Here is a 22,021-nt window from a genome sequence, read left to right on the forward strand (position 1 = left end):
GTGAATTAATTAGTGTCTTTATTTCCAATAACACCATATGTTGCTCAGCATCACTTCTTGCAGAGGTTTTTACATCAACTGTAGTTATTTTCACGTCAGACAAACACTTGATAAATCAGGATGCACATTCTTTGACCTCTTGCTCCAGAAAAAGAAGAGAGGAAGCCATCAACCCTCCATCCAGCAAATCAGACATAAAAGTCATGAAAAAGGTTTTGAAGGCACAGGTCTGTACAGTCTGACACTTAATATTGCTATCACTTCTGCCAAGACATAAAATATAAAGGCATAGACGCAGGGTTCATTTAATAGTTAAAATACAAAGACAAGGCTGGTTGCTTATTTAGGATGCTGAGTCTATTGTTCCTCTGATGATTAGTTTTGGATTATCTATTGATTTTTATTACACAACATAAACATCACAGTGATTGAAAACTCACATTGTTATTATTAGTTTGTACTGTACTTTTACTTGCATAATATTTCAAACTATGTGCACAGGCTACATTGCAACCACATGAAATAAAATAATTGCTGTGCAATTCAAACATATATACAGTACATAGTAGCTGCTTGCTTTTATTTATTGCTGGTTTTCGAAATAACGCCTCTTTGGAGCAAAAAATTAGGCACAATATCTATTAAAGGCCTGGACAACCATCTGACATTCGACTGTGGTGAGTAAAAGGGGGAGGAATGTTATTGTCTGGTTTAAAAAAATACATGACAGCCAAAATCATCAACAAAGAAACTAATAAAATAAGACTTAAGTGGTGGAGGGAAAAGTCAATGTGCACTTAAAAACAATCAATGTTAACCATGACTCAGCTTGTGAGGTCATAATTTATAGTTATAACCTGCAGAAATGCCGTGCAAGTGAATTCATCAATGTATTGCAAATATATTTATATGGAGAGAAATATTACATTCTTGCCTCATCAAAGTGGTGCATGAATACAGAATGGTTGTATAAGGTTATGTGTATGATCAATCATCGCACCGCAGTTACACAAAACCCAGTTCAAAGAGGAAACAAATATATATAGTAGGTTTAAAAAAAACCATCATCATTAGTATATTAAATAAAGCTCAACCCAAGTTTCAATCAAGTGAGGTACATAAATCAAAATATTGCCAAGTTTTTAAAGAAAATACCAGTACCATAGTGTTAAAATAAGTACATTCATTTGCTTATATAAAAAAGGTACTTGCTTGTTATTAAGTTATCACCAAATGTTACAACTTCAGAGACAATTTTGCAGCATTCTCAAACAAATTTTGACTCTGGAACTAAAAAAAAAGTGCATATGCTCCAAGACTTTCACAGAGGTCGTTCCTCTCAGTACACAGTAACAAACACACACAACATACATAACTGTGTCCTTAAGTGGGACTCTCTTCCTCCAGCAGCCAATACCTGCCTTACACTGGCTTGGCAGAGTTAAGAGACTGCAGGATTGTGGGTTTCTCGTCTATGACGCGGACCAGCAGGTTGTCTATGTACTCTTCAAGCTCAACGATCTTAGCGTCCTTCTTGGACAGGTCAGCTTGCTGCTTCACCACCATTGTGATCAACTCTTCCTGTGTCAGCTGAGTGTAAGGTCCACTTTGCACCGAGTCTGTCACCTGAGGAAAAGTGAGGACAAGTGAATAAAATATATGTGTTCTAATTAAAACGTATTGATTGATTTAATTAAGCATTTGTCGCTTGAAACAAAACATTGTAGAAGGCTTTTTTTTATAGATTCAGTGTTACATTTGTTACCCTATTTGCACTACAAAACATATTTTAAATAAATAATAACCAAGTAATTTAAATATTTTTTATTTAAATTTTTCGAAAGCTTTTACCCACGTCACCCACAGCTTTCTCAACAGATTGTGTTTTGACAACTTATTGCTTGGTTTTTGACAACAAAAAACTCCATCTGCGGAGTGGAAAAAGAAGATAAGAGGATCATTTGATAATATTTTTTTGTCAAACTATTTCTAAGGTCAAAAATGAACCTTCAAGCTCAATATTTAACAATATTTTCAGAGTTGACTGCTACAAGAATTCACTTTGAAGAATTTAATTTCAACCCCAGGAAAATTTCTGAGGATTAACAAAAAAAAGGTTGATTTGTAAATATGAATAATGTAGATTATGTTAAACGGTGTGAAAAGATGTTTTATGTAATGTGACCCAGAATTCCTCCTGCAAGAAAATCCAATTAACTTGCTGTGTCAACAAATCTGTTGCTGTTTTGGTCCCAGTGTGTAAACATGACAGTACCTGAATCTTCCCCGGTGTGCTGTCACAGACCTTTATCTCTTTCACAGCAGGGGTGCTGTTGGGATGCTGGCTCTCAACGGAGCTCATGGGCTTCACAGGATGAGGCCTGTAAATACAGTGCATACATTATAATAAAGCCCTCAAAAACATTACTGCAAGTAAGCACAACAATATGTACAGAACTTTACAGGAAATAATAAAAATATATGATAAGCAGGAGAAAATATGATACAATTTAATCTAGTGTTGTGCAAATTATTCCACCATGACCCAAGTGCAATATTCAGAATCAAACTCCAAATGAGTTTACTCAAACAGTAAATCAAAGCACCTTATCTGCCTCCCCATACCACAGCAGCAACCAGAGGCCATATGCAAAGCCTAGATAAGCAGTCCACAAATGCATACTTTGTAAGTAGCATGTTCAATCTCACCTGCGTGGAGTTACGGCTAGCCCACCTCCATTGCTATTCTGAGCACTTAGAGGCATAACCTCAGAGGGTGAGACCCACGCTCGCAAAAGTGTCTTTCCCCCAGACAAACCTCCTGCCTCAGGTGCTGGTTCCTCCATAACTACCTGCAGAGGCTCTGAGGAGGTCGAGGCAGAGGATACAGAAAAAGGTTCAGCTCCAAATGGATCTTGTCCTCCATAAAAATAGCTTGGTGTTTTCAAATCAGCTTGAAGCTTCGGTGTGATAGGCTCATTCATGACATCTCTTGCGGAGAGGCTTTGCTTAGCTGTGAGTATGGTTTTTTCTTCTTTATATGGGTGTTCTTGTCGAGACTTGGAAGTCTTATTATCCGAGTGAGTAGTGGATGAAAGAATCCGTTTTTGTTTCGGTAAATTCCTTCTTTGGAAATCAGGACTGACTTGGTTAGAATCTTCATCTTTTTGCCTGTACTCGCTGTGTTTGTTTAAATAACTGCCATTAAAACTAGCAAATGGATCTGTTGGTTTCTCTTGACCAAAGTATTTATCAAAATCATCTGCCATCACTTCCTGATCTTCTAGTTTCTGCTCTTTCCGTACACTGCTGGTAAAAAGGTCATCTACTTCTGGGCTCTGCTTCAGCTGTGCCCATGGGTCTTTGGAAAGCAGCTCAGTACTGGGGAATGGGTCAAAATCTGCAAAGTTCTCCACTGTCTTCCTGACATTTTTGTCCACACTGCTCATACTGGATGTTTGGATGTTACTGATTGAATTTTTGTTTGAGACTACTGGTGTTACAGCAGAATCTTCTTGCTTTACTGGCTCTCTGTCACTAACCCTCTGTCTGGGTTTGGCTGTGGGTGCCTCTTTGTTCACAATGACTTGCACTTTTTGTTGATCATTTGGTGGTGTTGTAATATGCCAATCCATTAGGCTAGATGGTCTGGGTGCATGTGTTCCTGCAGGTGATGGGAGACTTTCTCTGCTTGAAGCGTCAGATTCTACACGTCCTGGTACTGCAGACGGAGTAGGCCTCATGAGAGATTGGTGAGCGATATTCTGCCTCTCTCTTTGACTGGAATCCACTACTGATCGGAGTGGTGGAGGAGCGACTGATTTAGGGGGTGGTGAGACTGATTTAGGGGGAGGTGAGACTGATTTAGGGGGAGGTGAGACTGATTTAGGGGGAGGTGAGACTGATTTAGGGGGAGGTGAGACTGATTTAGGGGGAGCTGGGGCTGCTACTTTTTTTGTTGACATAGGTTTGGTCTCCTGAGGTTGTGTTTGATAATGTCTCATAGCAGGACTCTCCTGCGGGAGTGATGACTTTTGACCAGGTTCATGCTCCTCTGGGCCATCCACACTCATCTCTTGACCCAAAAATTCAGATGGAGTGGTCCTGTTTCTCTGATTGACCTCAGCGATTATGTGGTCCCATCGAGTCTGCCCTTGCACTCCGTGTCTCTTCTGAGGAAATAGAGTTTCATAGTCAGGAAGCGGTAGAGAGATGCTTTTGCCTTGCTGTGATCCATCTACCTCTACATATGCAGGGTTTCTGATCTGTCTGACTGTCTCATGTACTGGATGTGAAGGTGGAATGGGGGCTCTTCTCTTCTTATCCGCCATGGTGGGTGAAGATCCAACAGAGGACAAATTCTCTATGCTGTCACAAGGGGAACCAGACAGGTTTTGACTTATGTTTGGTGGAGTCAGGGATGAGTGGAGGTTGGAGAAAGTATCAGGGGACTCAGATGGGACACTAGAGAGGGTGGACTCAGAGGTGGCTTGGGAAGGACATGGCTGACTTGGGGTTTGGCAGTCAGCGGGTTCAGACTCCAGAGATTGAGGCAATCTGCCAAGAAGTGAAAACAAAGGCCTACAGGTCAGTGTGACCATCACGTTACCTGAAGTAATTTCCACCAATGTACAACCCGTCACCAATGCAACTAACATCTCACATGTCAACAAAAATACCCATCTACAGTGACACAATTTAGCCCTTTGACAGTTCAATATTTACTTTACTCTCAACTGCTTTCCTAAATCTGCACCAGACATCGTTGCCATTACATACAACAAAATCACTTGTTCATGAAATGGTCCATTGTTCAACGTCAGTGGCACACCTCCAAACAAAACTTCTGATATTCATGTGTGTTTCTATTTTTAGCGGTGACTTGTGCCACATTTTTTCTGCTTTAAGATTATGCCACTTGGATTATATTAGGTAGTCCAGCATGGCATCAAAATGTAACATCACAACTAAATAATACAAACAACTTAAAAATCTAATTTCTAGCTGCTGTCTAGCAAAGCAAACATTCTAGAAACAAGGACTACTGTAATGTCACTGACAATAGCAAGCATAAGCACCTTACCATTTTGATTCAAATATAAAATGCTCCACTCCAATCCAATCCACAAACTATAAAAAATAAAAAAAAAATAAAAATCTAAACCACTCAAGACGTCCACAAAGAAGTACTGAACTGTGGCTCCGTCACTCCTTATGAGCTCTGTTCAGTCCACAACCTGCTCACCAACACAAGCCACACCCAGATTACCCAGAGACCAAACAGGTCAAACAAGTCAGCCATCAGCCATCCATTCAAAGTTTTAGGTAATTCAAGACAGTCACAAGGTTGAATCAACAGAACAGAAACAGGACGAAAAGTTGTGAAATTGACAGATGGGGTGTAGGACGAAACTTAGCAGTTGTGTTTTGATTCTCTTAAATAACATTCCTAACTTATCTGCCTCTTACGTGTACATGGGTAACAAACAAGAGGAAAAAAAAAAAAGAAATTAGTGTGGCCTTTTCTTTTGGGTAAATAAAATGCACATACCACCAAAAAGGCAACACTTGTGCTGTTTCACTTGCAGGCCTATTGAGAGCACTATTCAAATTCCAGCCCAGCAACTCTAAGTATAGCATGACTACAAGCAACCAATAACATCCCCAGTGTCATCACACTGACATGATCCTAACAGTATTACATAACATTAGTGCAGAGTAACTTGTTGAGAGTATGTAATACAAACAAACATGAAGGCCTACCTGGGTTTGACTGCAGACACTTTAGCAGTGCGGTTGAGGAAGCCCAAAGCAGAGGAGGTTTGTGGGTTGTGGCTGGATTTCTGACGATCAGCTGGGCTTTCATTAGTGCTAACTTTAGGATCCAAACTTAAGGGAACGTTGTCAAACGGGTTGGTGGAGTGGTGGGAGACGGGTTGATCTTGATCTCTTGAGTTACTGCGGGGGGCTGGGATGGGCAGCTCCTCTTTAGGATGTTGCTGTAACTCCTCTTTTTTCTCCTCTTTCTTTTTGATCATCCCAAACAGAGACGACAGCCTGTCGCTCATGGAGGCCTCCTCCTGTCGTTTCTGATCCTCCGCTCTGCGACGCTCCTCCTCGAGCCTCTGGGTTTCTGCTGCTTCCAGCATCCTGCGTTCTTCTTCTTGCTTCCTCCTCTCTCTCTCCTCCTCCATCTGTTTCTTCCTCCTTGCTTCATCCTCAAGGAAGCGCCTCTTCCTCTCCTGTTCCTCTTGACATCTGCGCTCCTCTTCCTCCTTCAGTCTCTTGGCCTCTACTCTGTATTTCTCCTCTTCCTCCAGCCTCTTGGCCTCTGCTATGCGCCTTTCTTCAGCCTGCCTTCTCTCCTCCTCCTCTTGGTGGCGTTGTTGCGCCAGTCTTGCCTTGTCTGTAGACTCATGGCTGAAGGAGGGGACAGGTACACTTATAATGGAATTTGCAGAGATATCAGAGGTGTGTTTGCGGACGTCCTCTACAGATCCTTGGCCTGAGCTGTTCAGACTGAGAGTAGAACCACTCTTGGACTCCTCCTCTGTGTACACGTGGCTGCCGTTGATGCACAGGTTGTTCAGATCACTGTTACTCTGCTTGGCCTTCGCTCCCAGTAGGGAGAAAGGACCCTGCGACACCTTGCTGTCAGAGCTGCCTGTTCGCTTGTGTCCCAGGAATTTAAATTTCTTTTTAACTGTGGGAGGACAGAGAGTGAAGCATGTTGTCATTGTTGACATGCAAAACACCATTATTTAACTTGCACTGTGCAGCAGAGGAAAGGCAGAACTGTCAACACACAGAGTACAGAAAGATATAGCTACCTTCAGGAGAGTCTACATTGAGGCCAGATGAGCGGCTGCCACTGAGAGATGAATTCTTCTCGGGATTCCCAAGTGTAGACATGGACTGCGAGATGTTACGCTGCAAGTTTGATTTGGGAGCAAAGAGGGTTTTGAGCTTAGATTTCTTTTTCTCTCCTGGTAACTGATTGAGCGACTGTGCATCAGCCTCTGTCTCACTGTCTGTGAGGACCTGGCTGACAGAGGGAACAATAGCTGAGGCAGAGTCAGAGAAGCCATCCTTTTTCTTCCCACGGACTTTGTCCTTCAGCTTAGAGATGCGCGAGCGCGGTTTGTCCTGCATAGAAAGGTCAAACATGCTAGCAGACATGTTGTTTCTCATAAATTGGACATCTAGCAGCACCTCCCCCCGCGGCTTGTCCTCTTTTCCAGACTTGTCCACCAGTTTGAACCAACTGCAAACGAAAAATGCAAAATGAATCAAATAAAAAGTTAATGATGTCATTTTTGAAACCTGACAGGTTTTTTTTAGGGTTCTCTCATCAGCTAATTTAGACCCCTTTAAGACTTAGATACAAGAAAGAAACATGGCAATACAGGCAGACATTTTCACTTGAACTCAGTACATTTAGTCCCGTTTCAGATAATAAGACAGAATATGACAAATCAGTGCATTGATATGACGTGATTCTAAAAACTGTATAAAACAAGTTGACTTGTACAAAAACTAGCTGAATTAATTGAATTCCAAGTGCAACAATGGTTAAGAACCGTTCCTAAAGATTTTATTATGTAAAGTTATTATTAAATGAAAATGAATAATGATTCATTACTGATGAATTGTTTTATTCATTAACGAAGCAGAAATGTCACTTTTCTGCATTTTAAATTTATTTTGAGCTTTGCCTGATTTACCATGATTTCAGAACATGATAGTAGAAGTTAATTAAATAGGATAGACCCATTGGGATGGGATATGTGATGAACATGTGATTTTGACAATAGATTAATTAATTAATTAATTAATAACAATGATAATTATTTGATTAGCTGCAGGCTTATTTAGTCCACTGAAACATGGATTAAATGGAAAATTAAACAGCAACAATTTTGATAAACTGCTTCATCATCCAAGCAAAATGCAAAACTTTCTTTGGTTTCAGCTTCTCCAATGATAGGACTGGCTGCTTTTGGCACAATATATAATCATTTAAACATCTTTGGGTATTGTTGCTCGGACAAAAGAAGCTATTTGAAGACGTCATCAATTATAGCCATACACTGCACATTTAAGTCTGAATCCAAATAAATGTTATGTTCAACTGCTGTGTAATATTAGTGTTTACAAACCAAGAGAGCCGTTCCACCAAACCATGTTTTGGTCATTAGGTTACTCTTTTACACAGTAATTTGATGCAGGGCTGGCCCAGCAAAACTGCCACGTAAACAAAACGTATGGGCTCACTTAAGGTGGGATTAAATGCTAGTTGAATATAAAAAACACTCATTTACATACTGTAAATAAATCCCCTGGCTCTTAATAGCGCCGACTTCAATTCTGTTGGTGTTGGTCTGCTGTGTCTTGTTAGACTTGGGACTCATAGGTGTCATTAACTAGTGTACAGCTTGTTCCAGTTCCTGTTTGGAGCACAGTGTCAACCACAGATAAAGTCTGACAGCTTTGTTCCGGCTCCCCCTCTCATGACCTCTCTGTTGCACAGGACCAGCACTTATTGTCTACAAGGGAAAGGCAGGAGTGTTCTGGAGAGCCCTTTCTAAAGCCATACCAAAACAAGCAATTAGTGCCATTACATACAGACGCTTCCTGCTTGTATAATTAAAGCCTTGCTATTATTAGTTGTACCAATACTGTGGCAGAAGTGTCCATTATGGCCTTTCCCCTTGTAAACAATGTTGTTAAACAGCAGAGACTTTTTTTTTTGGTCACAATTTGTGGCACACATTTTTTCATACCGAGTTATCATTACTGACAGAAAGAAATTCGAAGTGCACAACATGAAAATAAAGTAATTCCAGTAATGCAATACAAAACTCTACACACTAGGGCTCCTCGATTATTGCACGATTATTTTGGTCAACACTGACATTTGATTATTTAGCACAATTACTCACTGACTTAGGAAAGATTATGTATTTACTGAAATTTTAAAACTGAATGTTTCATTTTCAAAAACAGTTTCTTAAACCAATGGTCAGTAAAGATGGTATAAATAATATGTAGGCTAATTTGTTAAGCTATGAGTAGATGAGAAGTCTACTAGCTGCTAGGCTAATTTGTGCAGTGTAAAATGCCGTAGGCTTAAGCTAATAATGTTGACTAACAAGTTATAAGGGGCACACTGGATTTATAACACAAGATAAAATAAGAGCATCCTTGTGAAACGGAATGCAGCACAATAATCATTTTATCTCAATGACCTTGTTTTCATAATCGTTGGAAGCCAAAATTGCTACACCTACAGAAATATCACAGTGCCAGTCAACTTTGTCTTCTGCATTTGGCCAAAAGTTCTCATTCACATCACACCTTGTGTCCTATCCTGCAGTATAACTGGAAAAGACTATTTTTTCATGTCTGATTCATCCCTGCCATTCCTCTGCAAATATGTCCAGACATGCAGCATTCATTGCATCTAAGAAGAACATCTGATCATGTGACGGTGGTGATAAACTTTCCACCCACATGAGGGAAATATTTCCTCTATGAAGGTTGACTTATGGAAATAAAGTGCAAAAAAAAGTGACTCCATGCTGGGATGGGCTTTAAAACACTCAGAGACTAAAAGAGAAAGTTAAAACATCGCCCTAATAAATAACACGGTGGTCTGGATTGTGCCTCACTTGCCTACCTTTCCTCACCTGCCACAAGTCTTTCTTTAGAGGTCACCAAGGAATGACAACAGGTGCTAAATGTTGTATGTCCCAATTAGAAGTTTATGCATTTTAAAAAAAATAATAGTTTTAGATGTAGCACAATGTAACAATACAGCCTAAATTACAGTGAATTTGTATTATGTTTGGTTTTGAACATAAATATAAAAAAAACAAAAAACAATTTTTAAACAGTATGTAAAATGGGGTGTAAATACACAGAGCTTTGGTGGTGGTTGAATTCTGTCCACGTTGACTTCGGTTGTGCTAACTGTGTGACAAGTTTTACAAAAGTGAAGTCAGTACTGAGAAACAGTTTCACAACTGTAAAAATGGTAAAGTAAAAGTCGCTGTGTGATTTCCTCTTTAATCAGTTTGCAGAATAAGATTAAGGTTCAATATAACCTTGTAAGTTTTAGTGAAGATACTGTATCTGTCACTGAATTTAAATATAAAGTGTGGTGTGCCACAAACCAGGCAGTTATCTGCAGTTCATGTTCCTGCTGCAGCATTCACTTTTGTGTCGTGTACTGTAGCAGACATGCAGACAGGCTCTTTGGAGGATAACCGTCAGGAAACAAGCATAGGAGTGAACCAACATTCCTCAAACACTTTCAAACATGCAGGGAGTTGCTCTATGTGATGCAATGAAAGCTACACTCAGCCTAATTCAAACAATCTTGCTTACCCTCCCTAAAGTGAGCGTGCCAAGTTAAACAAAAGCTCACTAAGTCTCAGCACAAGGACAGAGAGATCACACTTTCCTCGAGCTAATAAAAAAAACAAATTGTTCTTCTTGTCTACATCAATTACAGCAGGGAATGCACTTTTTATTTGACAGTACAGAAATTGTTATTAACAGACTGACGGGGTGTACGGTTTGTATAGAGCCATGCCCGATGCATGCTCTAACTGATCCTGTTGGACTGGTTTCTGCAGTTAACTATCAACGGCACTCTTCTCGACTCATGTCTAATGATTAACAGGAGAGCCTGTATTATCATACCAGCCAACGCCAGAATGGCCAATAAAATAAAGGGGTGTTAATATGGTAATATCGATAGATTCCTGCATTATATTGGTTTAACACTCACGGATACCAGTTGCATTTCAATGGTTTTCAAGGATCAACTGGGAATTACATCGGATTAAATAACAAAAATCTGCATAAAGCCACTGCAAGATTAGAAGATCAGATTTAGTTTGAATTCTCTGAAGGTGGATCTCATGTGTGGTGAATATTGGGGGGTATTTTTGGTGCCACTGCTCTACCCTTTGTTTACAAAATAAATACTGTGGCTCAAGTGTCAAAGCAAAAACTGTAGGAACTAGTCCAATATTGCAACTCAATATCTAGAACAGAAACAACAAGCGGATTGACGGAAAATTAATCTGCAAATATTTTGACAACAGATTGATAGATATTTTATAAAAAAGGTAGATATTTTATAAAATGTTTTAGATTGTGAGAATCTGCTGCTTTTTGTCATTGTATGTGTTATAGCATATGCATTTAAAACAAATGTTTAATATTCCCTTCACACTCAATAGCCACCTAAATGTAAAATACAACTTATATAAAACTTTTCATTTTAATTTAAATAGTCACCTACTTATTTATCTTAATGGCTGATGATTTGTGACAGTAAATGACTCCTATCCTAATACCAACTCCAATACATTGCACTATAATCTAATTTAATCTCAAATACACTCAACTACATGAGGCAAACAGCAGAGCTCCCTTTCAGCAGAGTTGTCAATGTCGCACCCTGTATCAGCACAACAGGCAAGCAGGATAGTAATCTAACACCACACGCTTCAAGTGACAGCATCACCCCATACCCAGCCTGCGTGTTGGGCCTTGAAGGAAATAGAGTGAGGGAGCCAAGCGGGGACAAAGAAGGAGCTCAGCCTTTTTAAAGTGCAACGAATGAACTTTGCCATTAAACTGTAAAAACTTACTGAGCAAACACGATAATGTTTCAGATACAGTGATGGTACAATAATCAAGTGAATGAGGTCAATCTAACACTCCAACCCTTGGTTGAGTGATTACTGAGAACTCACAGCTACTTGGAAAGGTCCCCCATTGTGGTATACGGCCGAGTCTATATTAAGCCATATTTATTTTAAAAATCTATTTTACAAAGAGGGTGTGTTCGTGTATCTATATATTCCATTCAACACTAATGCAGTGTTTTATTTTGATGCCTGTTACACCCATGTTACACCCATGCAACGTGATGTCATCCTGACTCACAAAAAATATCTGGGTGTGTGCAGACATACTGCATGCTAGTTAATAGCCCTGAAGAATGCACAGGATTAACAGCACCAATGTGAGAAAGTTATTTCCAGTTGGGCCTCAATCACAAAGCTGGCAGCGACACAGTTGGCTTCACACCAATTTATGAAGTAAAAGTGTCAGCTGCACGTTAGGGTTGGTCAAGCGGAGAGGGAGAAGGCTTAGAATTAGAATTATCTTGGACTGTTTTCCCAACATCTCCACAGTTTCTGCTTCTCCTCTCAAACACTGATAAGAGGATAGAGGGTCCGTCACAATGTTAATGTTTAAAGGCTAATTTGTGGCCTGTTTAAAGAAGCATACACCCAAAATGTATGATTAAAAGACTGCATAATGTTTTTGTGTTTATACTTGTCTCTGAAACCTGATTAGATGGACAAAACTCCTGATGGCCAATGTAATGTAGAGTAAACTCAAGGGTTGACGGATACCTTACTGCTAGGTTTCACAGTTTATGCATACATGATTAACTCAATAATTTTTACTTACTCGGCAACAAAAATCTAAAGCAGGTTTAATTTTTTAATTTGAGTGTGAAAGGGTTAGAGCTACAATGTGCCAAATTTAAACAGTTATTTTTCAAAGATGGCTTTTAGTCAAAATCCAAATCTGTTGGACTGCTATGTTAGTAAAAATCATGATCTAATTAGGTGTTTGTTGAAAGCACTGCGATATACCAACAACATTGGGGTGAGTTTAGCAGTAAGTGAGATGCCCTGCTCCTTTAAAGTCCGCTTAGCAATAATAAATAATCCATAAAACACCGTCAAATGAGTTTTACAGAAAAGGCTACAATATCAGCCTTGGCTCAAATAATTTAGGAGCAAAAAATTCTAAATTAATATAAATAAAACCTGGGGATGTTGCAGGGTGTAAACCAACCTAATGTTTAATTACCTTCCTATTTATTTGTAGATTGCAGTTTGACCATGCTTTTAAGCTGTGTGTGGTGTTGCCTGAAGTCAAATTTACTTTTAGTAATATGTGTTATTGGGCTTATTGTGTGAATGGACTACTTTCATTCTGTAAAGTTTTCAAGGACTTACTGGTGTGATGCTGCTACTGTAAATAAACTGGAATAAAAAGCTAAACTTGGAGAAGACTAGTGGCTGTCTGAACTATTACAAACAACTTCTGTGAGTGAGTTGGAAACAGGTTTGGCCCGCAGAAATGGTGGTCACTTACTCTGTCTTTTTGTGAGAGTTGTTGTCATGCAGTTCCAGTAAGTTCACCACAGCTTGACCCAAGAACTTGTCGAGGCCCACCTGAGCGCGGTGCATTACTATGACATACAGTGTGCAGCGTTCAGCGTTGCCCGGGTGGAAGAGCGGCAGGTCAAACGAAGCCTCTTCTTTCCACACTGGAGCGACACATTTCTCAGCCACAGTGGTGGAAAACTTGTCTTTGGCCACCTGGATGATGGCATAGGCGTCGTTTGTGCCATTCTTGCCTTTGACACGCAGGCTCCGAGCTTGATGCACCGTTACCTGGACACTCGTAGGGAACCATTGCTGGCTCTGGTCGGCCAGAGACATCGCGAAAGTCCGTTAAGCTTTACCAAAAGTTAATCCGAATTTTGTTATGAAGTATCTTACTACGCCGGGCGCTTAATTAACCTTTTCCTGAGCTGTGTTTTTTCACCTTCGGCGTCCTCTGCGCCAGGAGGTTTAGGTTACCTAGCTTGACTTCAGTTCAGGAAGCTCAGGTTGATGTCGCAATACTTCTCCAACCTCTTCGTTACGCTATGTCAGGGCCTCCGGTAACACTTGAGTTAACTCCCGGTTAACCAACTTAACGCCAGCGTAACCTTCACTGCGCTGCGACTAATAGCTAATTCCTTTAAGAGGATTTCATAAGCACAGTTTCCTTGCTTTGCCTCCCCTTAGATATATTGTTCACTTCCCTGATGTTATGAGTTCCCACCCATACTCTATATATTGCTGCCTGATTGGCTAATATTTCTGCCAGTTTTTAATGCCCGTCAGAGATTGGACAGTGGAGGAGGAGGGCGTTCAGACGTCGTTGACCGTTAAGTAGCATTGTCAACCACTGATCAGGAATCAGTTTACTCTCGCAAAAGTCATTAAAGACTCAAACAAGACAACAATAACACTGAACAGAGACCAGTTTTGCAAATTTTCCACCTAAAGTATTGAGACAGAAATTTATAGACTGTCACTGCTGGAAAATATATTATAAAGGGCAAATAAGATACAGATGTGCAAATGTAAAATTTTTGCCTTGAACGGTGAATGTTCTGACCCTCCAAAAATTTGGAGGAACAGTATGTTCAGATTATGACTGATGAAACACACGAATGAGCTAAATCATCCAGAAAACGCAGGATGCAATCACATCTTTTATTTCTCACTGCCATCTTAGTATCTTCAACTTGATGTGTCCACCAGGCCTCCATCAAGACGCAGTATCCCTAATAGTTGATCATTAATGGGGCGTGAAGTTGTGAACAAAATATTTCATAACACCCCATTTTCATGGGTCTTTGCAGGCTTGTGTAATATAGAAAGTACACGTCAAAGAGTAAATATAAGTGGAGAGGGCTTGGACATTCAGCACAACTTAACATGCAGTTAATGCAGTAAATTATTAGAAATGTGAATTATTGACAAAGCAATTGACAGTTCTTCGGCACAAGGCATTTTTACACACATTAGGAAAAACATCCATTAGAAATGAATTATTATGATTTTTCAGAAAGTGTATTTCAATAAACATTTGGTTTGGCAACATCGTAGTTACTGATACAAAGGCAAAGTCAAATTTAGACCTTGGTAACTCGTGGCCAAGTAAGAAGGTGTGCACTGATGACAGTATCTACACCAGATGCATAAAATCCCTGAACATTTGAACATTGAAATTCAAACTGAATGATGAGAAAAAACAAGTCTATCTTTATGTTTATATTTTTCCCCATGAGTTGTTAAGTTACGGTCACATGGAATAGATGGTAATTTTCATGTTTTACTTTGTGAATACATCCTGCTCGGAGCTGGTCCAAAAGCTCATACTACTCAAAGAATATAAAATAGTATTCACAACATACTGACCATATTAAAACACCTAAGAGTAGCAATATACAGTATGTGAATATCTGGATTTCATGAAAACTTCCTCACACAGAACAATGTAAAAAAGCAGTGACGATGAGCTGCTTAGAAATACTATTTCCTGTTTATGTAATTTCCTGAATTGTAAGTAGTATCAAGTATCAACCTGTCCAAAAAAACAGAAGTACATTTTAGGTCTTTGTAAGTTCAATGTGAAGGCAACATTCTGATTGGATTTATTCAAAAAGCTTATGATCTGCATGCAGAGAAGTTTTTTTTCATGTTCCTGATATGTGCGAACACCTCTAAAATTCTAGTGGCAAAGTCAGCCTGGGTTAGATAAGTTTTCCATTGCAAAACCTGTGCGATCTTCCTGATTTGAAACACAAATTTTAATCTCTGACAATGACTGACAAGTTTCTCTACCATCCAGGAGGGGCAGTCCTTCAGTTCCCGGGTAGCAGTGAAAATTGAACCAAGTGACTGGCTGAGAGAAAGCCAATTATGATTTCCCCCCTGATTTTTTCTTTCTGGATGTCTTAGGTAAGTGGAGCTCTGTCAGTGCTGTTAGGAGTACATAGAAATAAAAATAAAACATTTTCATCATATATCCAAAAGTCTCGCTTAGCTTTTTTTAATTCACTCAGAGATTCTGTACAGCCACATTCATGCAATTACTCTCCTATTTTATGTGCATACACACACAGACACACACACTCACACACACACACACACACACAAACACAAACTTACACAGAACACACAAAAGCATACATAAGCACAAGCAAACAGTTACTTGAAGCCAACAAAAGGGTGAAAGGTTGTCCACAGATTAAATGCATATATCTGTATGTATGTATGGAAATGGATCATCTTGCATTCCATTTCATGATATAGTTGAAATGCATAGAAAAGTCACAACAGTAAAGCTTTCATTAGACATCCAAAATCAACATGATATGCCAATTTCAGAGCTATCTTGTACATTTTCCGTGAAATCAATAAAAGAAATTAGTATCTTATGATTGAAAATGACATTTAAAAAAAACCTGCCTTATAATTTTTTACCATTTCACAGCGAACTCTTACAATGCTACGAAGGCAAAAGTACCAGTTTAGGGTCCTGGATGCCTTCATGATTTTATGTCTTAAATTATATAATTATTGTAATCAAGAGACCATTAAAACATAACCCAATCATTTAAGTGCCCATTAAGGTCATGCATAGAAGTTCACATAAGTATGGGTTACACTGTGGTTTCACTTTTCCACAAACCACTTTTCATTCCAACGGAGCTCTGGGATTGGTCTGTGCCACTCATGTCCTGCTCCAGCTCGAGCACTGAGTTTTTGAGGGTGCCATTTGGGGCAGCGGCCCCTGGCACAGTGGTGGTGACACTGTTCAAAGGGTAGGAGCAGCGCTTAGTGTCTCGCTCTGCAGCAGCTGCCAGTTTCAAATTGTCTCTGCTGGCGCAACGTCTCTGAGCACTGTGCATGGCCGCTCTGCTGGCCATAGAAGGCAGAAGGGGGAAGGGTTTGCGGCTCCCACTACTGCCCCCATCACTTCCCTCAGAGGGGCTAGTTGCCACTGACTCTCCAACGCGCTTCCCATTGGTAAGCGGGCTGGCCTGGTTCTCTGAAAGGCTGTGGTGGATGCTGCCATTCTCACTCGTGGCCTGTTTGTAAACTGCATGCGAAGAGCTGAAGTGCTCTAAACCATTGGGTCCTAAAGCTCCCAGGCTGCCCCCTCCTGCAGCAGTCCTTAGAGCTTTGAGACGATAGTGACCTCTGCCGTCACCCCGATGGTGATACTGGCTGCTTCCTTGTTTAGTTCTGCTACTCACTTTCCTTCTCTGTGGATGCACTGGGGCTGCAGAGTTAATGGTGGGCAGAATATTGTTCGTTGGCTTGGTGATGTTGTCCGTACTGGTGCTAGTGTTGTTGCCCACAGCGGCACGTGAAGTGTTGTTTGGATTGTCTTGTGCCACCTGCAGCAGGTTGGTGAGCTTGCAGGGTCCAGGGCCCACACTGCTGATTCCACTTGGTGTGGAAGATGACCGAACTGATGAGGAGTTATGAGAGTCACCAGGTGGATGGCAGTTGATGAAAAGTTGTGATCCCTGCTCAGAGGTCTGCACTCCACTTCCGGTAGTGCAGGTGTGTGTGTAAGTAGACATGGTATGAGAGCGGCGATAGCCTAGGCAACATGCCAGCCATGAGGCCTGCACATCTAGACGCCGGAAGCAGTGGTGCACCACCAGAAATACCCCCAAAACTGTGGCAGCCATCCCATAGAGACAGCTAAACAACAAGCTAGTGTGCCCCGTCAGCCACATTGCCATGGCTCCACAGCACCACAGAACCACAAACAGGAAGTGAGTTGCCACAAGCACCAAGAACTGTGTCTTCAAAGAATACTGGTCCTCTGGCACCACAACTGGGTTTATAGGACCCACCACTGAGTCTGTTGAGAGAAGGCTTGTGCTTCCTGCCAGCGCAGGCTGGCTCTCAGTCACGGGAGAGGACAGGGTGGTTCCTGTGCATTCTTTAGCCACACGATGCTTCAGGCGAAGCACAGTGCACAGGAAATAGATCCAGGTCACCAACACCACTAGACCAGCAGGGACAAAGAAAGACCCGAGACTGGGGCGCCAAACCAGCCAGCAGCTGCAAGAGGCAGAAAAAAAGTCTGAAGGGTCAATGCAAAACAAGGACATGTCTGTGTATTCAACGTATCACACATTATTCACTTCAGCACCAAACACAACAACACGATGTCAAGAGCCAAATGGCTCAAGGATAAAAAGTACTTACTAAGGGCTGTTGTCTCCGTAGTTGTTGACATTGACAGCTGCAGTGATCCCACAAATGATAAGAGGAACTCCACCAGCTATCAAATAGAACCTTGAATAACAGAAAAAAACATATCAAACACAAGTTCCCAGCTGCAGTTTTAGAAATAAAGAGCAGTTCTTGTTTGTGCCACAGGATGCTGTATGACCTTTGGCTGCTGCAATGTTTTTAAAGTGTGCATGTCGGTGTCATTTTCCTTTTTGTGTTTTTATGTCTCTCTGGCTATGTCTATAATCTGAACAGAGCTCTGTGATCCTTCACTCTCTTAGTGGGCAGAGTGTTACAAAGGTCAGTATTGGGCTCCAGAAGTCTGTGATTTAATGTGGCCTGATCTCATGTGGCTGAGTGGGCAAAAAAGGGGTGGCCAGTGAGGTCAGTGTATGATCACAGCTTCAGGATCACAGGGGCAGGGGGAGGAGAAATAGAAGGCAATATATGGAAAGACAGTGGACCCCCTAAATCACCCTGCTCAGATTTATGACGACCCCCCTCTGCTTTTGTTATGCTGGTGTCACACATTCCCCCCTCCCCCACTCTGAGTTCATATAGGCTTATAGCTTTTTTGTGCCTTACAGCAATACTCTGTTATGTCCCTCCAAGGTTTCCTTAAGAACAGAGGGGCTTTAGTTGTTGGGCACAATGATCCACTTTGATGGTGCACAGTCTGGGTGGCCATGCACAAGAACCCCTGCATCTGTCTACAACATGAACCGTATTGACAGCAAACAACAATTTCATGGGACAGAAAGCGGGTAAAAGGGAGTTGTGGCTTGCTCACTGACCTGAGCATAGGTCGCTGAGTAGGTGGGGCAGGAGATTCTCCCTCCGGCTGCCGGGGCATTCTCCACACAGCCTCTTTGTAGATGACCCTCGCACTGACTCCAATCCACAGCAGGGTTGACAGCGAGGAGTAGTGAAGGGCAATGCCCACCTGTCACATGTTACAGTCAGATAAGACAACAAGCTTACACGCCACTAATCACAATAAGGAGAATGTGTAAATTAAGGACTTACTGCTTGACAAACCACTGGGTAGCTGGTCAAGCTTATGCCTCCTGCGTAGATGGCTGTTGTCATGGCGATGTGGAAGCAGGTATTCAGTAACGTGTGCCAGCTCTTTCTTGATATGTGAATAGAACTGTAGGGGCACAGAGCAAAATAATGAGGAGATGGAACAAATGACAAATAGCAGCGAGGAAATCTGTTTATGCACATACGCTACAGTACCTGTGGTGTAGTATGTGTGTGATGATGATGGTGAAGAGGCAAAGCAGGAGCACTGCAGTGCAGGCATAGACCACAGGGTGGAGCACCCTTACAGAGATGGGTGTGGAGTTGGGGAAGTCAGGCACCTCCTGGTAAAAAATCGCTCATAAGTCTAACCCAAAAAGTCTCACCCAATCCAGAATGAATGATAAATTAAATACCCAAAGCTATCCTACCTGCAGCACAGCGTAATTGCTAAGCAGAGAGCAGCGCATCGTGGAGGTGCTGCTGTCACTGTGTACCAACTGACAGCCCTCCTGGCTCCAGCTTCCGTGTTTCTCCAGTGCCTTCAGGCTCCATTGGGCTGACACAGCATCAGTGCCAGGGGACAAGTGGCGCAGCGACACCCAGATGGGATCCGAATGGTTCCACATGGGGCAGCCGTCTGCCACAGAAAAGGGGGCAAATTGCTAATACAAAACTGTACTGATGACTGAAATGTTTATTGCGCATTGAACTGAAAAATCAGTCATGGATACTTTTATACTGTTAAGTTAGTCTGTTTGGGATGCCCATTCTACCTTCCCTCGGCATGTCTCATGGTCTTTTATATTGATTTTCAACAATTCCCAGAATGGCCCTCAGCATCAGAGACTGGGACTCTTTATGCTCTTTATATGTAGGTGGAAATAACAACTATTTCATGGTGAGTGGACAAGGAACAGTGCTGTGGTTTGTCAGGCCTAGTAGCCCAGATAAAGTAAATTCCATAAGTTTTTTTACAATGTGAGTTTTTAACTTCACGTTGTACAGCACAAATGATGATGAATGAGCACAAAAAAAATACAACTAATGATAATGTTGATAGAGAACTTGGCTCCCTGCCTTTTCTACAACTAATTTAAAACAGAACAGTGAGTGTTCTGTTGTTAATGTTTTTTTTTGTTTGTTTTGTTTAGAAATTACACTACAGTGTCACAGCACTGAAAATATTTACATGGCTTACAAGGCTATCTACAAGAACAGGAATACAAAAAAAGCCCCAGAAAAACTAAGTGCCTTTCTTACACTATTTTAGGATGCACTTTCCTTAATGTGTGAGAAAACAAAGGTGATTTCACTAAGTAGGCTGAGAAGGTTCCTCACCTAGGCCAACAAAGATGACAGGTGTGTTGACACTACGTCGGCGAGAATGTTCCCCAGTGTTGCTGGAGTTTCCAGACAGAGGGAAAAAGCTGCCAGTTCTGAAGGCTACAAACTGCAGCTTACAGTCTGCCGGAGCATTAGGAGGAAACAGAGTAGCTGGGAGAGTCACAGAGGCCAGGGCTACTGAGTTCTGTAGAAAAAATAACACCAGACACATTTATGTTGAAATCTACCAGTACACCATGATAACTGTGAATGCAGATCGAACTAATTCCACAGACGCAGGAAGGGGTGCTCACGCCTCACCTTTAGGGGAAAATTGTTGAGGGAGGTGTTATGGGAGCCAGTGCTGCACCGAAAACGAAGCTGCTGCTCATGGGCAGACTCTGCGGTTTCCATTCCAAGGCTTCCCATTGAGACCTCACGACGCTGATACGCAGTGCAGGTTATGCCAGTGAAGTGGGCTGGTCGAATTAAGTGGGCCTCCATCACAATGTTCCTAGACACCTGTACGTAAGAAAAATAAAATTGATTTTTTCTGTTATGTGGGACTACAATGACCTGTAAATATATACAGTGGGATTGTCTAGAAGCTCTTACTTAAAAAAAAGTTGATACTGCCTACCATGGAGAAGTCCTGAGCATGACTGTGTAGCTGAGGCCAGGCCAGTGTCTCCAGAGAGTAGACGATGGAGCTGCAGGCTCTCTTCTCTCTCTGGGCAAGAGCGAGGATCTGGTCATCCACCTGCATCAAGTTACTGCCCATCTCGACCAACACCTCTGACAACTGGAACAAACAGAACAGAAATGTTACAGTAAAAGGATAGTATTGTCAGGAAAATACATTACACACATAAATGCAACATAATCTTTCTCACCTCTCGCAGCTGGCTGACATATTCCTGAAACTTCTCCATCATTTGCGCCACATACAGCACATCCACAGAGTCAGTGAAGCCTGCAGCCTCCAGGGTGTATGTGCGCACCTGATGTGCCACAGTGACAGCATTGGACGCATTGATGGGCCTCTGTAAAGAAAGAGCAAAAACAGAAAACTAAATGATGAAATGAAACTAAATCTACATAGTGTTTACTGAATAGGAAGCATGTGCTGTAGTAAACCTTGCTCTGACAGCATGACTGACCAGGATGAAGGTATGCAGGACACGGGTAATGCCATTGGTGTAGTGACAGTCTGAATAGTCACCCTCTTGCCACTTCCCAGAACGGTCACAGTACCGTGAGGCTTTCTTCTGCTCAATACCTCCCTCCACAGACAGGGAGGGGTAGCGCAGCTGCAGGCAGTACTGATGTGAGGTGATGCCTGCCAGAGTTCTGGGCCACCTGGGGATTAACACCGAAGAAGAATGAGAACACTGAATCTTTAGGTATGTACAGTAATAATAATCACTGTAACTGCAACTAACCTGAACTCCCCACGGTTGTTGACAACTTTATCTTCTGGACAGAAGGAGGCACTGTTCTCCAGTACAACTATTTCAATGCTGCGAGATGTATTACCCCGCCCAGTGGAAACCACACACTCCCACTCTCCTCTGGCCTCCACATGTACGTTGAAAAGAATAAGTTCACTGGATAAAGAGGGTAGAGACAGCTCATTATAACACATTACCACCACATACTCCAATGTGTCTGAATGTGTCCAAAGTGTCTGAACTAGTTAAACATTCTTCTTTAAGTTTATCAATCCACTCAGAATTGTCTTTGCAGAAGAATAA

General features: G+C 41.5%; 2 protein-coding genes across 3 annotated transcripts in view; both read right to left on the reverse strand.

Annotated features, from left to right (window-relative positions):
• On the reverse strand, positions 1-13,909 carry rab11fip1a (RAB11 family interacting protein 1 (class I) a). Of its 2 annotated transcripts, XM_046034463.1 has the most exons (6): positions 13,195-13,909; positions 6,831-7,264; positions 5,764-6,703; positions 2,710-4,557; positions 2,276-2,381; positions 1-1,626 (listed from the first exon to the last, which is right to left on the reverse strand). In XM_046034463.1, the coding sequence occupies exons 1-6, from the start codon at positions 13,542-13,544 to the stop codon at positions 1,423-1,425; spliced, it is 3,882 nt and encodes a 1,293-aa protein (XP_045890419.1). In that variant the 5' UTR covers positions 13,545-13,909; the 3' UTR covers positions 1-1,422. The 2 variants fall into 2 exon arrangements, with proteins under 2 accessions (XP_045890419.1, XP_045890421.1); XM_046034465.1 differs by lacking the exon at positions 2,710-4,557 and having other exon boundaries at positions 13,195-13,907.
• Positions 13,910-15,695: 1,786 nt separating this feature from the next.
• adgra2 (adhesion G protein-coupled receptor A2) overlaps positions 15,696-22,021 on the reverse strand; it is a 37,735-nt gene continuing 31,409 nt past the window's right edge. Inside the window, exons 8-19 of the mRNA XM_046034722.1 lie at positions 21,710-21,874; positions 21,428-21,626; positions 21,161-21,310; positions 20,908-21,069; positions 20,589-20,789; positions 20,283-20,472; positions 19,373-19,581; positions 19,158-19,285; positions 18,945-19,068; positions 18,713-18,861; positions 17,892-17,981; positions 15,696-17,744 (exon numbers count right to left, since the gene is read on the reverse strand). Coding sequence (XP_045890678.1) covers positions 16,325-17,744; positions 17,892-17,981; positions 18,713-18,861; positions 18,945-19,068; positions 19,158-19,285; positions 19,373-19,581; positions 20,283-20,472; positions 20,589-20,789; positions 20,908-21,069; positions 21,161-21,310; positions 21,428-21,626; positions 21,710-21,874 — 3,187 coding nt within the window. The 3' untranslated portion in view covers positions 15,696-16,324. The remainder of the gene's footprint in view (positions 17,745-17,891; positions 17,982-18,712; positions 18,862-18,944; positions 19,069-19,157; positions 19,286-19,372; positions 19,582-20,282; positions 20,473-20,588; positions 20,790-20,907; positions 21,070-21,160; positions 21,311-21,427; positions 21,627-21,709; positions 21,875-22,021) is intronic.

The sequence above is a fragment of the Micropterus dolomieu genome, linkage group LG21 (assembly GCF_021292245.1).
Source record: "Micropterus dolomieu isolate WLL.071019.BEF.003 ecotype Adirondacks linkage group LG21, ASM2129224v1, whole genome shotgun sequence".
Lineage (NCBI taxonomy): Eukaryota > Metazoa > Chordata > Actinopteri > Centrarchiformes > Centrarchidae > Micropterus > Micropterus dolomieu.

Coding starts and splice junctions, on each gene's coding strand:
- rab11fip1a (XM_046034463.1), bottom strand. CDS start 13,544: ATGTCTCTGGCCGACCAGAGCCAGCAATGGTTCCCTACGAGTGTCCAG. Junction 7,265..13,194: donor AACTCTCACAAAAAGACAGA/GTAAGTGACCAC, acceptor TTTCGTTTGCAG/TTGGTTCAAACTGGTGGACA. Junction 4,558..5,763: donor GTGTCTGCAGTCAAACCCAG/GTAGGCCTTCAT, acceptor ACTTCTTGGCAG/ATTGCCTCAATCTCTGGAGT.